Raw genomic sequence first — 15,749 nt, 5'->3', positions numbered from 1 at the left:
TACAGGGCCTAATCCATGCTTGTTTTTGTTTTTAAGAGCACCCAATATTAAAATAAAAGGAAAAAAGAGATTACCCGTAGGAAACCAATGATTATTGGAGAAATAACTAGACCCAGAAACAACGGTCTCTCGGTCTGCTTGTTTCTAACAATCTGAACATGTGCCCTTTCTGACTCAGTTTCCCAAGCTAAGAGATATGATTATAACTGATGCTCACTTCTCACCATTATCTACCTCCAAGACATATGGAAGATTCCAGTGAATTTATAGGTAACAAAGCAAACCTTATGGATTGACTACTGGGGCCATCAGTAAAGAACAAAGCAGAGAACACCTAAGAGCCTGCATGATCACTGAGAACGGCTGTGAGCCCTGAATCTGCTCTGCTTTCTGCTCTCGTCTGCCCGGCGGCCACTCTGCAACTTAGGGGCCTGCCAACCAGACTGGACTTAAGACCCTCTGCAAAGTCACAGAACTGATTCCAACAGGGTAATTCTGTGTAGAATGTTCTTGAGGGAGTAGCAGCAGGGACATTTTAATGATGCCCAGGGAGTCATCTTGTTCCCTGTCTTCTCCCTACATCAACTTAAACGTCATATTTGGCCAACTTTTCCTAACAGATAATAAAGTTTAATAGCAACCACAATTATTGATTCTCCTTGGGGCCATGGTTTTAAACACAGGCTTTATACACAACATCTCATTTAAGCCTTATAAACAAGAGTTCTTTAGTAGGTTGAGTAAGGTCAGAGTCCATCTACAAGAAACAAAGATCTGAAAGTTAACAACTTGGCCTTGATCATCCCTGCAGGACACTGTAAAAGCTGTTGTGCTTTATAAAAAGATAAGGAGAGAGGGAATATGTTTGGTGGAGCCTAGATAAAATGCTAACAAAGCTAAGATAAAAGTATTGTCCTTTGAACACGTAATGAATGCTACATTTATTGCATGCATTCCCCTCTTCCACTTTCCCTAAGTATGCATGTATGTGTATATGTATGTATATATACATATGAACATATATAATGATATGTTCATAGTTATCCCTCTAGACAACTGTAGAAATATCCACCTTCATGTGATCTACCCACCCAGAACCAACCAGATTCTTCCCCCAACGAAATTCTACTTAGACTCTGGCTCACAACACCTTTGGCTCTTGTTGACCTTAGCCAAAGTATTTTGTGGACATCCACCTTATCCACTGTGGTGGCTTAAATGAGAATGGCTGCCATGAGCTCATATATTTGAATGCTTAGTCATCAGAGAGTGGCACTGTTTGAGAAGGATTAGGAGGTGTAACCTTGTCGGGATAGGTGTGGCCTTGTTGGAGGAAGTATGTCACTAGGGCTGGGCTTTCCAAAGCTCAAGCCCAGACCCAGTGGCTCTCTCTTCTTGCTGCCTGTGGATCTGGATATAGAACTGTCAGCTACTTCTCCAGCATTGTGTCTGCCTTTGTGTCCCCTTGCTTCCTATCATGATCATAATAGTCTAAAGCTCTAAAACCATAAGTCAACCCCAATTAAATGCTTTCTTTTATAAAACTTGCCTTGGCTATGGTGTCTCTTCACAGCAATAGAATACAGAATAGGACACCCACTATCTTTGCTCCTTCCAAATACATGATCTGAGCTCCAATATGTTGGCACTTGGAGATGTGGACTTTGGGGAATAACTAGGTTTAGGTGAAGCCCATATGTACTATGTTCATGGTGAGACTTCTTCCTTGTGAAAAAAGGCTAAGAGAGGGAGATCACTGTATGTCTGAATGTCTGTTTCTATCTCTATATGTATTTAAACAATGTTTAATTCAAGATCATCTTCAGTGACACCAAAGACCCAGTCTGACTTATTTCCTAGACCTAAAGTTTAAACAAAACCTGATAAGAATACTTCAGACTGTTTCAGGTTAATCTAAAACAGATGATAAACATGCATTTTAATGAAACAATAAAGGTTCCTGTTTTTCATTTCACTTCTGCTGCTGTGCTAACATATCCTGACAAAAAGTATCATAGGGTGGGAAGGGTTTATTTGGCTTGCAATTCCAGGTTACAGTCCAACATTTGAGGTAAGTCAAAGCAGGATCCCAAGCACCCAGTCACATGTCATCCACAGTCAAGAGCAGAGGACAAGAACACACCCATACTTGCTTACAGCTTCTTCCTTCCTTCCAGTCTACAAGGCTGTCCGTCCACCTTCAAGATGGGCGCTCCATCCCACCTCAACTAAAGCACTTAATACAAATTCCCTCAGACATGGCCGTGCTCACAGGCCAACCTGATCCAGGCAATTTCTCATTCTTTGTTCTGGCAAGTGTTATCTAAAACTTAACCGGTCAGGACTGGAAAGATGGTCAAGAGCAGTGGCTGCTCTTACAGAGAACCCAAGTTCCGTTTCTAGTACCCACATGATGGCTTACAATTGTCTGTAACTCCAGTCCCAGAGGATCTGACAACCTCACTCGACAAACACATACACAGAAAATCCAACAAGGCTCGTAAAATAAAAACAAATAGATAAACTTTCTAACAGAAAGAAAACGACAATATAGCCCCATAATGTAAGCAGTGAGGTTCAATAACCCGTGCGCCCCACACACACCCTCTTAAGACATTAGCCCAGACCATCTAAGCTCTCCTTGTTTCAGAGTCTTCCACGTTCACCTTTTAAACTGCCACCAACCGTATAACTGACGCCAGTATTCAAATCTCTGTAGTTTAAAGACGAGCTTAGGAGAGGTTCAGCTTAAGTCCATCAGAAATGCAGGCCGCAGGAAAGATTCTTCGCACGGGCCATTGTCCTTTTCCCAGGACTGTCCCCGTGATCACACACACCAGTGGGCTCCCAGGTTAAAGAATTACAGACAGGGTCAAGGAAAAATCAGTATCGTGTACAGAGAGCAAGAGTCTTGACCTACAAAATGACCAACCCTCCCTTCCTCACACTAATGTCTTAGCACTGCAACAGTTAACCGTGGAAGCAAGTCTAGACATGTCTGTCCTTGCCCTAAGGAGTGTCAAAGTTGCTTTTTGGTGGTAACACCACCAACTGCCTGATCACCATCAACCTCTCATCTCGTGACCAGCAACTTGCATTTTTACCCTAATTTTCACTTCTGTGTGTGCACACACACATTCACACGCACACAGACACACTTTGAAACAAGACAAAGCAAGATAAAGTGGAAACGCAACAGCGCAAAAGGATTCAGTTTTGTTTCTCACCCAGCTTAACCAATTACACATCTTTCTAAATTCTATATGAATATTTTCCGCCCCCGTGTAGTCAGTGCTTTTGAACCTCATACTGTGCACTGCTGATTGTCTTCTGTATGGTAACCTGGTCATTTCGAAACCAAGAGAAGTAAATCAATCCTCCCCATGGTCAACACTCACCTAGAGGGAAGTCATTGGGCTGGACCACGTTGAGGAAGATATGCACCATTCGGTAGAGAGGGCTAACAATCCCGGCATTGAAGGTGTCTTGGGTCTCATATTCTGTGGTAGGCAATTCATAATTCAAAGTCCCGGAAGTGTTACGGAATGCAGGCTGACCTCCTGAATTGACCTTTCCACACAGTCCCAGTAGCAGCAGGACACAGACTATGAGAGCCATAGCTGGCCTGATCCCCGAAGCATGAGGTACTTTCCGGAAGCTCAAGGGAAATGGGCCCTTCTTGGACCAGTGGAATCTTCTGCCTCCTGGCTGGTAACAAGGGGAGCAGAAGAGTGGTCTCCAAGGGGGTCATTCACTCAAAGTACCATCCCTGGTATGGAGAGAAAGAACACTAGTTACTCACAGACAGCCTTTCCTGCTCCAGGAGCGAGCCCACCCCAGGGGAGGTGACATGGTTTAGAATTAAACACTTAGGAAACCAAGCACCCAGCCTGCTCCAGAGCTACAGGTAGGGACCAGGAGGAGGCTTCTTCCTTCAATAAAGAATGAATCAGAAGACAAGTTTCTGGGGTCTAGAAACCTCAGGCATGGTTCTTGAAGCTGCCTGATTCTTGGAAACAGACATTCATCAAACACTCATTGTATTCCAGGCACATTCTACATACTTTTAAGGCATAATCCCACTTTAGAGATACCATGTGCAGAAGGAATCTTGGTAACCCGCGAGAATTACCAGGCAGTCACAGTGTGGTCAGAATTTAACTCAGCATTTTCCCTCAGAGTCCAAGCTCTAACCAGAACATCAGGGCTCTGTTACTCTGTTCACCACAAACTCACCCAAGCTCCGGCTGGTGCCACTGAGGTCCCCAGCCACGGCGTTTTAAAGTTTCTGCTGCCCTTCTTACACTGAAGGCACAGCTTCATTACCTTCTGTTTACCAACAGATCACATTCCAGACACCCAGCATTTCATCACACCTAAGCCCGAAAGGTACGACCTCAAGGTCATGGGCAAACAGAAATTGAAATCTGCTTTTCTGATAAGCTCGGTCATCCTATGGGACACTCCCATTCCAAGTCACAGTCTCCAATGACTAGGCACCCAAGAAGTGAGAGGCAGGGCCGAAGGAGGCTCCTTGTTCACCCTTGAAGACTTGGTAAGAAACAAGAATCCAAATGATGGCCACCACTGCCACGTGTGGGGACGGGGAAAGAATCCAAAACACCTGACTTCCTAACACCATTCCTCACAGGTAATAAATCAGCTAGCAACCTAGAGGTACTAGATCCAGCATGCACACAGCCCTTCAGTGGCTCCGGAGGAGATGTGACTGCAGCCTTGGCTCTGAACACACAATACACAAGGCTTGCACTGAACATGCCCTCCCTTACGCCATGAAACACGAATGAACACTTCCCAAAATGCTTCAGTTTAGATTTACAGACTGCCGCCCCTTCTGGAGTTCAGTGTTTTTACTAACACACAAAGAGTTCTGTTCTCATAGAAACGTGACGGTTTAATTACAGAAACCAAGGAACCCTGATATTTTCCTTACCATCATTCCTCCGCATTTTTCATATCAGTGTATCTTTGGGTTGTACTGTGTTAAACAAACAAACAGCCACATTCACCTTCTTGGCATGCAAATTTGCTTTATGGAAACGTCAAATTATATAGATGATAAGATTTGTTTTAAAATGAAGTTATCATCTATTATCCGTAAGCATTTGATATGTGTGCCTAGATTTGCTGATTAAAAAGTTCCTGGGGAAAGGAGTCCAAGTGCCTCGGTCTAAAAGACAGGCTTTCGGGTTTTGTGCTAGATAAGCTACTAACTAACTCAGGGTAAGTACAAGGCTCACTGGGAAGGGGACACGGAGACAGGCAAGCACTCCCTGCATTCTAAGAGAGATAGATCCTGCTGAGAGAAGCTCAGGGCGCTAAGAGCAAGAAAGTCAGGACAAGACTCACTATCAAAGTTCAAAGCAAGTACACCTTAAAACTAGCCAAGAGTAAGGTTAAGGACACTGTCAAAAAATCAAAACAAAACAAAACAGCAGCCAACAGAATGGGAAAAGATCTTTACCAACCCCACATCTGATAGAGGTCTAATATCCAATATATACAAAGAACTCAAGAAGTTAGATGCCAGAGAATCAAACAATCCTATTTTTAAAAATGGGGTACAGAGCTAAACAAAAAATTCTCAATTGAGGAATATCGAATGGCTGAGAAGCATCTAAGACAGTGCTTGACAGTCTTAGTCATCAAGGAAATGCAAATCAAAACAACCCTGAAATTCTAAGATCAAAAACTCAGATGACAGCAGATGCTGGCGAGGATGTGGAGAAAGAGGAACACTCCTCCATTGTTGATGGGGTTGTAAACTGGTACAACCACTCTGGAAATCAGTCTGACAGTTCCTCAGAAAATTGGATATAGTACTACCTGGAGACCCAGTTATTCCACTCTGGGCATTTACCCCAGAGATGCTCCAACATACAATAAGGACACATGTTCCACCATGTTCATAGCAGCCCTATTTATAATAGCCAGAAGGTGGAAAGAACCCAGATGTCCTTCAGTAGATAAATGGATACAAAAATTGTGGTATATTCATACAATGGAATACTACTCAGCTACTAGAAACAATGACTTTATAAAATTCCTAGGAAAATGGATGTTTCTAGAAAATATCATCCTGAGTGAGGTAACCCAGTCACAAAAGAGCACTCACTGATAAATGGATACTAGTCCCAGAAAGTTTTGAATACCCCAGAAACAAGTAACAGGCCATATGAAGCTCAAAAAAAAAAGAAAAGCAAAGGCCAAAAAGTGAAATTGTCAGTCCTTCTTAGAAAAAAAAAATAAGTGTATTGCACCCTCTCGGAGTGTAGTACACCTAGACCTTAAGTCATTAATAATCCAAGAGCTAAGAATATAGCCTTGTGGCAATTTTTGGTATTCAAAAATCATTATGTTTAATCCAAACACACCAAGAAAACTTTGACTGTTTCCATGTTACGATCTGTTCTACATGTACTTTATACTTATGGTAAGTAGTAAGATTTCAATGCATACTATCAAACCTTTAAAAGAATCAAGTACTGACAAAAATATATTCATATAGTTTTATGCCAAAATGCTTTTAAAAATCTGTACATGTATTTTTCTTTTTTAAACAAAGTTGTAAGACAAAGAAAAAAAAGAAAACGAAAACTGCATTTCCTAAAAACAAACAAACAAACAAACAAACAAACAAAGAAACAAAAAAAAAAAAAACTAGCCAAGAGGTAGGCTTTTTTGAGCAGTCTGGAGAGGAGCTCCCATCTTGCTCCAATTACTTCTGTACAGAGTTACAAATCACCGTCTGCCTTAGATCTTCAGGTGGCTCCTGGGATCAAGCTGCCCTACAGCCACAGTGTGCCCTGTGACCCTGATGATGGCGTCCAAGGGCTCCTTCTGCTCTCCCCCCACAACACACACACACATACACAAATCACTCCATACACAACACACACATACACAATACACACACACCACATGCACAATACATACACAAACCACACACAAAAAACCATACACAAACCACACACATACACAACACACACACCAAATGTACAATACATACACATACGCAACATACACATACAGAAACTACACACATACACAAACCACACACACACACACACACACACACACACACACACACACACACACACAAACACACACACCTTGGCCAGTTCTTTGCCTAAGGGCCTCAAACCTGGAAGGATCAAAGTCTCAGGAACTGAGAAAGGCACACTTCCTGGTAATGAGACCGAGCCCCAGACACAGATAGAATCTCCTGAGCACTAGGAATAAGCAGGCTTCGGAGCTCAAGCTTGAAAATCCCAGGCAAAGAGTGAAGAAGGAAATCCCAAAGGAAAGAAACACCTCTGTTCACCAGGGCAGAGGCGGATGTGCCCGTGTGGCTTCAGAGGCCAGGTGGGATTCAAACATACACTTTTCTCTTCATCCCCCTGCAGAAAGTGCAAAAACATCCAATAAGAAAACACCAAAGTCACAAGAGTTATAAAGTAGGCACTTAATGAAACAAACTCAAGTGACAAAGAAAGATTTTCGCCGTTAGTGGCAATGAAAACCCCAGGAGGGGGTGGATCTCTGAGTTCCAGACCGGCAAGGTCTATGGAACTAACTTCAGGACATTCAGGGCTACACAGAGAAACCTTGTCTCAAACAAAAAACAAAGAAAACAAACAAAACGAAACAAAAAAACCTACAAGAGCAACCTAGGAAAAGAAGGCATTTAGTGTAGGACCCCGCTGGTTGGTAAGAGCCCCTTCTGAGAACAGCCCAAAGAGCACAAACTATGTTTTCCTCAAGTTCAGTCTTTGGGGACTAGAGAGATGGATCAACAGTTAGGAGCTCCTGTTTCTTTGTTGCTCTTGCAGAGAACCTGACTTCCATTCCCAGCACCCACACAGCGACTCACAAGGACTCCAAACCCCAGATCCTAGTGACCCAGTGTCTTCCGGCCTCCACAGGCAACAGGCACACGTGTACATTCTCAGATGCAGGCAAAACATTCATGCACATAAAATACTTTTCTTTGTTTAAAACATGGTTGCTGACTTATACTGATGACCAACCTAACAACTGGGATGGGGCTTATTAAATGGCACTTCAAATTTTACTTATTGCATGGCAGGGTGACCCGCACTGTGGCACCTAAGTCAGAGGACAGTTTTCAGAAGTTCCTGGGGTTGGTGCTCTCCTACTGTGGGTTCTGGGATTGAGCTCATAGCTTTGACAGTTATTCAGGTTTCCCCCACTATGAAGCCACTTTGTCAGCCCTAATTTCAATTTTAACCAGCAACCGTGAAGGTAGCAAACGGCTGAACCAACGTCTTTCTTAGAACACCTTTCTGCTTATTCCTGTCACTTTCCAAGAACGAGGCAGGTTTCCTGGATACAGCTTCAGAACAACAGACCAAGGTACCAACACCCTGTTCCTGGTGCTTTGACCTGACCTGACCCAGATGCAGTGGAAGGTGCTAGGGGATACTCCAGGTATCCTCAGGGCCTGGTACCCAGGAGATACCCAATACAGGACAGCTGAAATAAAATGGGAACGAAGCTGGCACAAAGTCATCACCTTTACCTTCTCTACAGCAGAGCCAAGCATCTTCCTGTTGGCAGTTCTACATTCCTGGGAATGATAGTCCAGAATTGCTACGGCTGTGTCCTCAAAGCAGGCAGCAGGCCATCCCTTCAGTGTCACCCAAGGCAGGACTACCGATCCACCCTTCAGGGTAGAGTCTCTCTTGAGACCCTCACCATTGCAAGCTTTGGAATCTGCTTCCTCCACGTCTGTCCCCTTAAACAGGTCAGAGTTGGCAAAGTCCGCCTGGCCATTTTCCTGCTTAGACTGGGCACGTTATTGGTTTCCACTCCAAACACACTCTATTCAAACAGGGAAAGGAGCCTACTAAAGTTAGATTTAAACAATTACCTCACATGATTCTAAGACTGAAGTCTTGGGGGAGTACATTTCTGCAAACACTGGTTTTAAAAGAAAACAGGGAAACCCATTAGCTTCATTTTCTTCTTTTGATGGAAAGCGCTCACTCTTTATTTTACAAGGGTCCCCGTGGTGGATGTAGGTTTCTGTCTTCTGGGGAGCAGCTGTGGGGATGAAGGGGCACTTGACTTCAGAGCCACCTTTGTGAGTCCTATGGGGAGCAGCCCTACTTCTCATTGGGAGGCCAGCTGCAGTGACCAAAAGGGTCCTGGGAGTGAGCCAGACTAGGCTGGCTTTCTCTTGGGCCTGAAGCTGAGTGGTTTCTAATTCATTCTAGAAAGACAGTGGCAATACAGGAGCCATATCCAAGACCTACCTTGCCCACCATAGTTATTCATCAATCAGGGGGACTGACAAACTGTCTTGTGTTACTAAGACTGGCTATCCAACCCTCCTGCCACTTCCTCTAAGTCACTATCCCCACAAGAAACATCTGTTGCTCATACTCTTGCTGGGTTAAGTGTGTATCATTTGTAAGGAGACTTCCTGGCTCTTGAAAACCAGGTGATGGTTCTTGACAACTGACAAACCCTGTTTCTCTCCCATCCAAATCAACCATACTTTAAGCATTGCTATTATACTGTGTTAAAGATTTATTTTCTGTGTATGGGTATTTTTGCCTTTGTGGGACTATGTGTGCACCACATGCCTGTTGTCATGGTTTCCCTAAAACTGGAGTTACAGATAGTTGTGAGCTGCCATGTGGGTGCTGGGAGTTGAACCCGGGTCTTTTAGAGGAGCAGCTAGTGCTCCCAACAGCTGAGCCTTTTCTCCAGCCCTTCTTTGATGTTTGTTTACTTCACCGAACTGGAACACAGAGAAACAGTTCACCATAAAACCATAAGGAAGTCCATAAAAAAAATCATGGAATACTTAAATGAAAAGTAAAATACCTTGCTTAAAAAAAATCGTCTTTTCAAACAGGACCAGGTCTCTGGACCCATTTACTAATTCTGTGACAGTGACAGTTGCTTCACTCTCTGAAGTGGGCTTTTGCATGGGGTTGGCGGGTAACATGCTAACAGGTAAAGAACTTGGCACAATGCGTGCTGTTCATAAAGTTCTGATGTTCCAGACTAACCACCGGACAGATGCCAGCCCCGTGGTGCTTCAAAGAGGTAAATTCACAAAGAGTGAGTAAAATAAGTAGTCAGCCAAGCTGAACCGTAGGAATTTGCCAATATTCAATTGGTCAATCAAAACAAAACAACAACAAAAAAAGTTGTTATATGGTTCAATGCAAATTCATTGTTCAAGTTGTTTGGATCGCTAGTGAGTTAGGGTGGAGGGGCCTGCAAAGGACTTCAATCTTCCCCTCGCTTAACAAAGGCCAGCAACCACACACAAAAAGCCGAGCAAACCGCTCTCCGCCAGGGCATGAGAAAAGTCCACAACTGAACAAGAGAGCAACAGAGCGAGCTCCCGAAGTAGGCAGGAGCTGCAGGAAGCGCTGATACCTTTACTCCGCTGCCTTTCTCTACAAGCCGCCACCAGACCCAGTGCCCTCCAGCCCTGGTTCCCCCCTCCTCAGGAGCCTTTCCGGGGCTGAGGAACACAAAAGAACCGACTGCGAGGCGGCGCGCGAAGCTGGGAGCCTCCAGGAATCCGCCGTCGCCTGGGGGAGGGGATCGTCCCGGAGTCACGCCGTCCGGAGCGCCACCAAGAGATTTCCCCCACCGGGTCCTCTTTGGACGCGGGTTGAGGATTGGAACCTCTCTGACCCATTCTCGGAAACTCAGCCCGAGCCCCGATCCTCCAGCAGCCACAAAGCTCTGGTCAGTCCATATTCCTTTTGTTGTCCCTGGTCCCCGCATTCTATCAAGGTATGCCCTGAGCGCCCCGGGTCTCCGTCTCTAGGGAAGCCGAAAGTCTCGGTGCTGTGTGACCCTGAGGACTTATTAGAGCCGCGATTTCCATCCCTGGTGCGTGCTCTTGGCAACGGCCGCGGGGCGGCGGTTTGCTCTTGCACCCGCGTCGCCCTCCCGCTCCGGCCAGTAGCACGGTGAGCTGCACGTAGGTAGCAGATGGTGACTGGTGGCCGGGAGTCCCCCACCCTTCCGGCCTTTCCCGGAGCTTTCCTTACCTCAGAAGAGTTCTCAAGACGCGGACCGAACCTCCTCTGGCCCCCCTGCCCGAAAGCGAGCCGGTGGCCTGAAAGTCTCACTGCCTCCTGCTCGCGTCGCCGGAACCCAGCGACCTCCACCCCTCCGCAGGATGGAAGGAGCACCCGAGCGGAGCAGAGTGGCGCGGAGCGGAGCCGGCCACCACCGCGGGGGAAAGTTTGCACGCTCTAACCAGTCCTCCAGACCCTGGGGTCGCCCAGTGGCGGGGACCCACACCACCCTGCAGCCCGTCCGGCTCCGGGAAGACAATCTAGGTTCCCGCCACCTGCTGAGGAGACAGAGGGAGACCCTGGTCTACCTACTCCAATCCCCATCCCTGCCCTGGGTATTCTAGAAGAGGGGGTGCTCAGCCCCCGCACTGGGTCCGCACTCAGAGCAACTCACCACTTCGGTCCAGCTCCCGCCAAGGGTCTTGGAACCCTCCAGCCCCACGCCTCCAGGCTGGGCTCCCTCCACTAAATTCACGAATTAAAAGTCCAGCCCCAGGGCACCAGAGGGGTGATTGGGTGAGAGCCCGCCCCACTGCTCCGCCCTAGGCTGGCTAAGGGTGCCTGAGGCAGGACTACGGGACCCCAGGACTCTGAGAACCTGTTGCGTCCTCTGGGGTCTATGGCAGAGGTTTGGGGGGAATGGGGTTAAAGAAATACACCAACTCCCTCAGAAACATACTTACTGGGGGCTGAGCTTAAAGCCAGGTGCCGGTGTCTCCACAAGGTTCAGTAATTTAAAGAGCAGGAGCCTAGGGCTGTGACTCTGAGCGCGCTCTGATTGGACTTTGTGAGCGGCTAGGCTACAATGCCCTGGGGACACCCCCGGGGCAGAGCATTTATTTCCTGCTGAAATCCCTGCTCAGTCCCGGAACACCCTTCTCTATCACTTAATCCCCAGTCGCTCTTTAGAAGGCCGCTAGCTCCTAAACTCTTTAGCCTCCACACACTCGGTCCTGGTTCTTAGGTTGCTCTGAAGTCGCGTTACTGGTACCCAGTACATTTTATTAAAAACAACTGAACAAAGAAGAAGAAGAAGAAAAAAAAAAAAAAACTTAAGGTGGAGAAAAATTACAACACTGGCGCTTTTGATCACTCACATTCCTGGATTCAACCAAAGGCTGATTAAAAAAAAAAATAGACCAGGGAAGAATAGCGCCACAGGAACATGTTTACCACCAAATGATGCGTATTCATTGTGTGTGGGTTGTTGGGTGGATGGACAGACAGATGAAAGAATGGCTGAAAGATGATGAAGCATAGGTATGTGGACCTTTTAAACAATATTTTATGTGTATGAATGTTTTGCCTACGTGAATGTGTAACACGTGACCGTGGAGTTGGGCAAAAGGTGTTTTCCCTGAGTTACAAACAGTTGTGAGCTACCATCTGGGATGGGTGCAGGGAACTGGGCTCTGCAAATACTCTGCCAAGAGGGAAAACCCTACAGAAACAACCAATGCTTTTAGCCACTCAATCTCTCCGGCCCTGACAAACGCACTTTAATTTAGTAATTCTCTCACCGTAAAATATAGCATACAAATATATATATATATTTATATCATACACTGAGGATGGGCAGGGGAAGGTGAAATTGACCTTGAATGTTCACATGGTTCATACGGCCAAGGTCTAGAAAAAGTTCATTCAGAAAGACCCTGAAAAACCACGCAAAACTGTAGCAGGCAGTGTTGGGGTACCAGAGGTGTCTAAGATAGCCCGTTACCCCTTTTACAGTCTCTTGTACTCTAGGCTCCACAGCTCTCCTGCTCAGAGGCAACTGAGGGTGGTGTTAGGTTGAGACTTGAGTTCTCTCTCCTGAGAGCTTCTAGCTGCTCCTGAGCTGCCTATTTTACCAGCACAGGCACCTATGGCCTTATCTGAATCCAGCTTCTGTGTCTGCAAACCATCACAGGACTGACTACCCATGCTCCTCCACATTCTTCGTAACATCCACAAAGTTAATATGGTGACGCTCTAAGCCCTGTGTTCTGGATGAATTTTTATATCACCTTGTCAACAAGAGCTTTCTAACATCTTACTAATGATGAACTGTATGATGCAGGCTTGCCAGATGCCATAAAGTTACTGAAGCCCCAAAGCTGGACCAGCTCTGGCCTCTAGAACCCAGAGAATAGGTAAAATCATTTCTGACCAGTGCCACGTTGAACTGAAATGGGTGTTCATTGCCGTGTGGTTTTTCCTATGGAGATGTGAGCTGTTCAACCAGGGCATTCATTGACACAAAACCAAAGATGCATCTTTCTAAATCTAGCTTGATAAACTAAATAGTTTTTGGAGGGTTATTTATAGAAATTTGAATAAGGGGCTCCTTCCAGGAATCCGGGTAACACAAAGGTGGGTAAATCTATGAAAAAACCATCCGGGCTCAGCTCAGGTGAAAGGTCATGAAAGAGCTACATTGTAGCTGGGTGCAGCTGGGTGGTGGTACAACCTTCAGTTCCAGCACTTGGGAGGCAGAGGCAGGCAGATCTCTTGAGGTTGAGGCTAGCCTGGTCTACAGAATGAGTTTAGGGACAACTTGGACAGCACAAAGAAGCCTTGTCTGGAAAAACAAAAGGAAACAAAAAAAAAAAAAAAAAAAAAAAAAAAAAAAAACACTTCATTGGAGCTCCATACGCAGCTTTCAAGCAGCTCCGTGACAGACTGGAACAATTGCATAATGCTACGCCTTGTGAGTCTTGCAACTTTCTGAGCTTCCTGAGCACCCTGTTCCTTGGTTTTCTGGATCCTCCCTGCAGGAAGGACTGGTTCAAGCCAGAGGAAGTGGCTACACAACCATCTGCCTTCACATCTCTTAGGACACAAGGCTTCGACCTTTTCTTACATTTTTATAGGCTTCCCTAACCCTCTTCTGCCTGAAGCATGGTCTATGTTGGATGTGAACAAATGAATAAGCACAAAGCCCAGTGGTAGGATATATCCTGGGTGGCCTTGAGCCGAAGAGACAGCTCAGTAGTTACCATCTCCTACTGCTCCTGCAGAGGACACACATTTAGTTCTCAGTACCATGTGGGTACCCCACAACAGCCTATAACCCCAGCGCTAGACCTCTTATACCGCCACCTTCTGGTCTCCTCTGATAACTGCACTCAGGTGCACATACACACTGATCCACAAAATTTAAAATAAAGTTTTTAAATGTAACAAGGGTCATATGGTTTTATAAATGACGCAATGGCTGGGGGGGAAGCATGCTAACTCAATATAAGAACATGTGCTTAGCATGTCTGATGCTCAGGTTCTAGTACCATACGAAGAGAGGCAGCATACCGATGCTGGTATATGTCCATATTTGTAGCACTAGGAAGACAAGGGTATTCAAGGGCAGCATGAACTACAAAAGCAAAAAATTCTTCTTTAGCTATTTCCAGAACACATTTTTTAAAAAAGCAATATTCCATAGTCTTCTCCTTGGTTTTAGATATTGCAGTAACTAAAACTAAAACAAAAACATGCTTGTGAATAATTATTCTGGTTAACCTGACCATTGCTACCAGGAATGAGGGTACTCTGAAAGGAACAATGTCACTTTATGCATTCCCTACAGTGCTGCTGTAAAGATCATCAAAGAAGGCTAGTGGTCTCCATGGTGAAGCTGACAAAGGGGCCTAGCAGAGGCTGTTATAGCTCAGCCTTGAGTCCTTTGCTCTCTGTATCCCAGAGCTTGCTTCTTTTACTTACTTGGGATTTAAGAGGGATGTTAATTCCGAAGTGCCTGGATCAGCTATTTGGAGCCTGTCCTGAGGATAAAGGACTACCTGCTCATCTAGATTTCAAAGCAGTCATGGGACAGGACCACAGAAGCCATGCTCCTCAGATGAAATGAAACAGACACAGAGCAGGGACAGAGTGGAACTGTTAGGGACATTTGTGATTGATTATAGCAAAATGGGTATTTTTAATTATTAAAATGGTGTTTCTGCATGACTCAAAACATGGCATCATATTAAGAAATTAAGAAGAATTTACATCTCAACATTGCTTTTAAGACTAATGCTTGTGTAACTAAAAGAGGGGAAGAGGGACGTGATTAGAGAGGGGAGAAAAAAAAGACAAGGAGAAAGGGCCAGTGAATTGCTTCAAGCAAGCCAACTCTTTCCTGTAAATATTTTACTGCATGGTTTCCTGTTCCTCTTGCTTTTCTCCCTCTGCCTTACCTCTAGGCTAGGCTGCCAAAAATAACATGACTGGTTTAGTAACCAAGAGGCAATAAAACATTCGTCCTGTACTTCAGGTGTGATCTGTGTCTGATCCACCAGGCCACAGCCTAACTCAAGGGCAGAGGTAGAAAGCTTCCAAACAGTGACAGTAAAGCAGACAGAAGAGCCAGACAGGGCAAAATAAAAACTGCAGAGAGCTTGGGAAACTCAGCCAGTGGTTCCATAGGAGTGCTGTGGGGTACACTTGTGCTTTGTGCTTGGGAGCCTTCCCTCCAGTCCATAACTGCTTCAAATAAATCCCTGCTCTGTAGAGACAGTTCTTATCTCAGGTGATAGTAATACTCACTAAAAGAAATGGGGGAATTCACCATTAGTAACCAATTAGTGTACCTTTAATATGCAGCAAAGGCGATGGGAGCATCAGAAAGCCCAAGTTACACAGCGTGAGGGCATCCTGCCTCTCACCACACTT

At 45.4% G+C, this 15,749-nt stretch overlaps 1 protein-coding gene across 1 annotated transcript in view; it reads right to left on the bottom strand.

Moving 5' to 3' along the window:
• PROM1 (prominin 1) overlaps positions 1-11,854 on the bottom strand; it is a 94,994-nt gene extending 83,140 nt beyond the window's left edge. The window contains exons 1-2 of the mRNA XM_080908064.1: positions 11,780-11,854; positions 3,399-3,769 (exon numbers count right to left, since the gene is read on the bottom strand). Coding sequence (XP_080764190.1) covers positions 3,399-3,618 — 220 coding nt within the window. The 5' untranslated portion in view covers positions 3,619-3,769; positions 11,780-11,854. The remainder of the gene's footprint in view (positions 1-3,398; positions 3,770-11,779) is intronic.
• Between the last annotated feature and the right edge of the window lie 3,895 nt (positions 11,855-15,749).

This window comes from Micromys minutus (genome assembly GCF_963924665.1).
Source record: "Micromys minutus genome assembly, chromosome: 1".
NCBI lineage: Eukaryota > Metazoa > Chordata > Mammalia > Rodentia > Muridae > Micromys > Micromys minutus.
The sequence above is the reverse complement of the archived record's forward strand: the minus strand, read 5'-3'. Positions and strand labels throughout refer to the sequence as shown.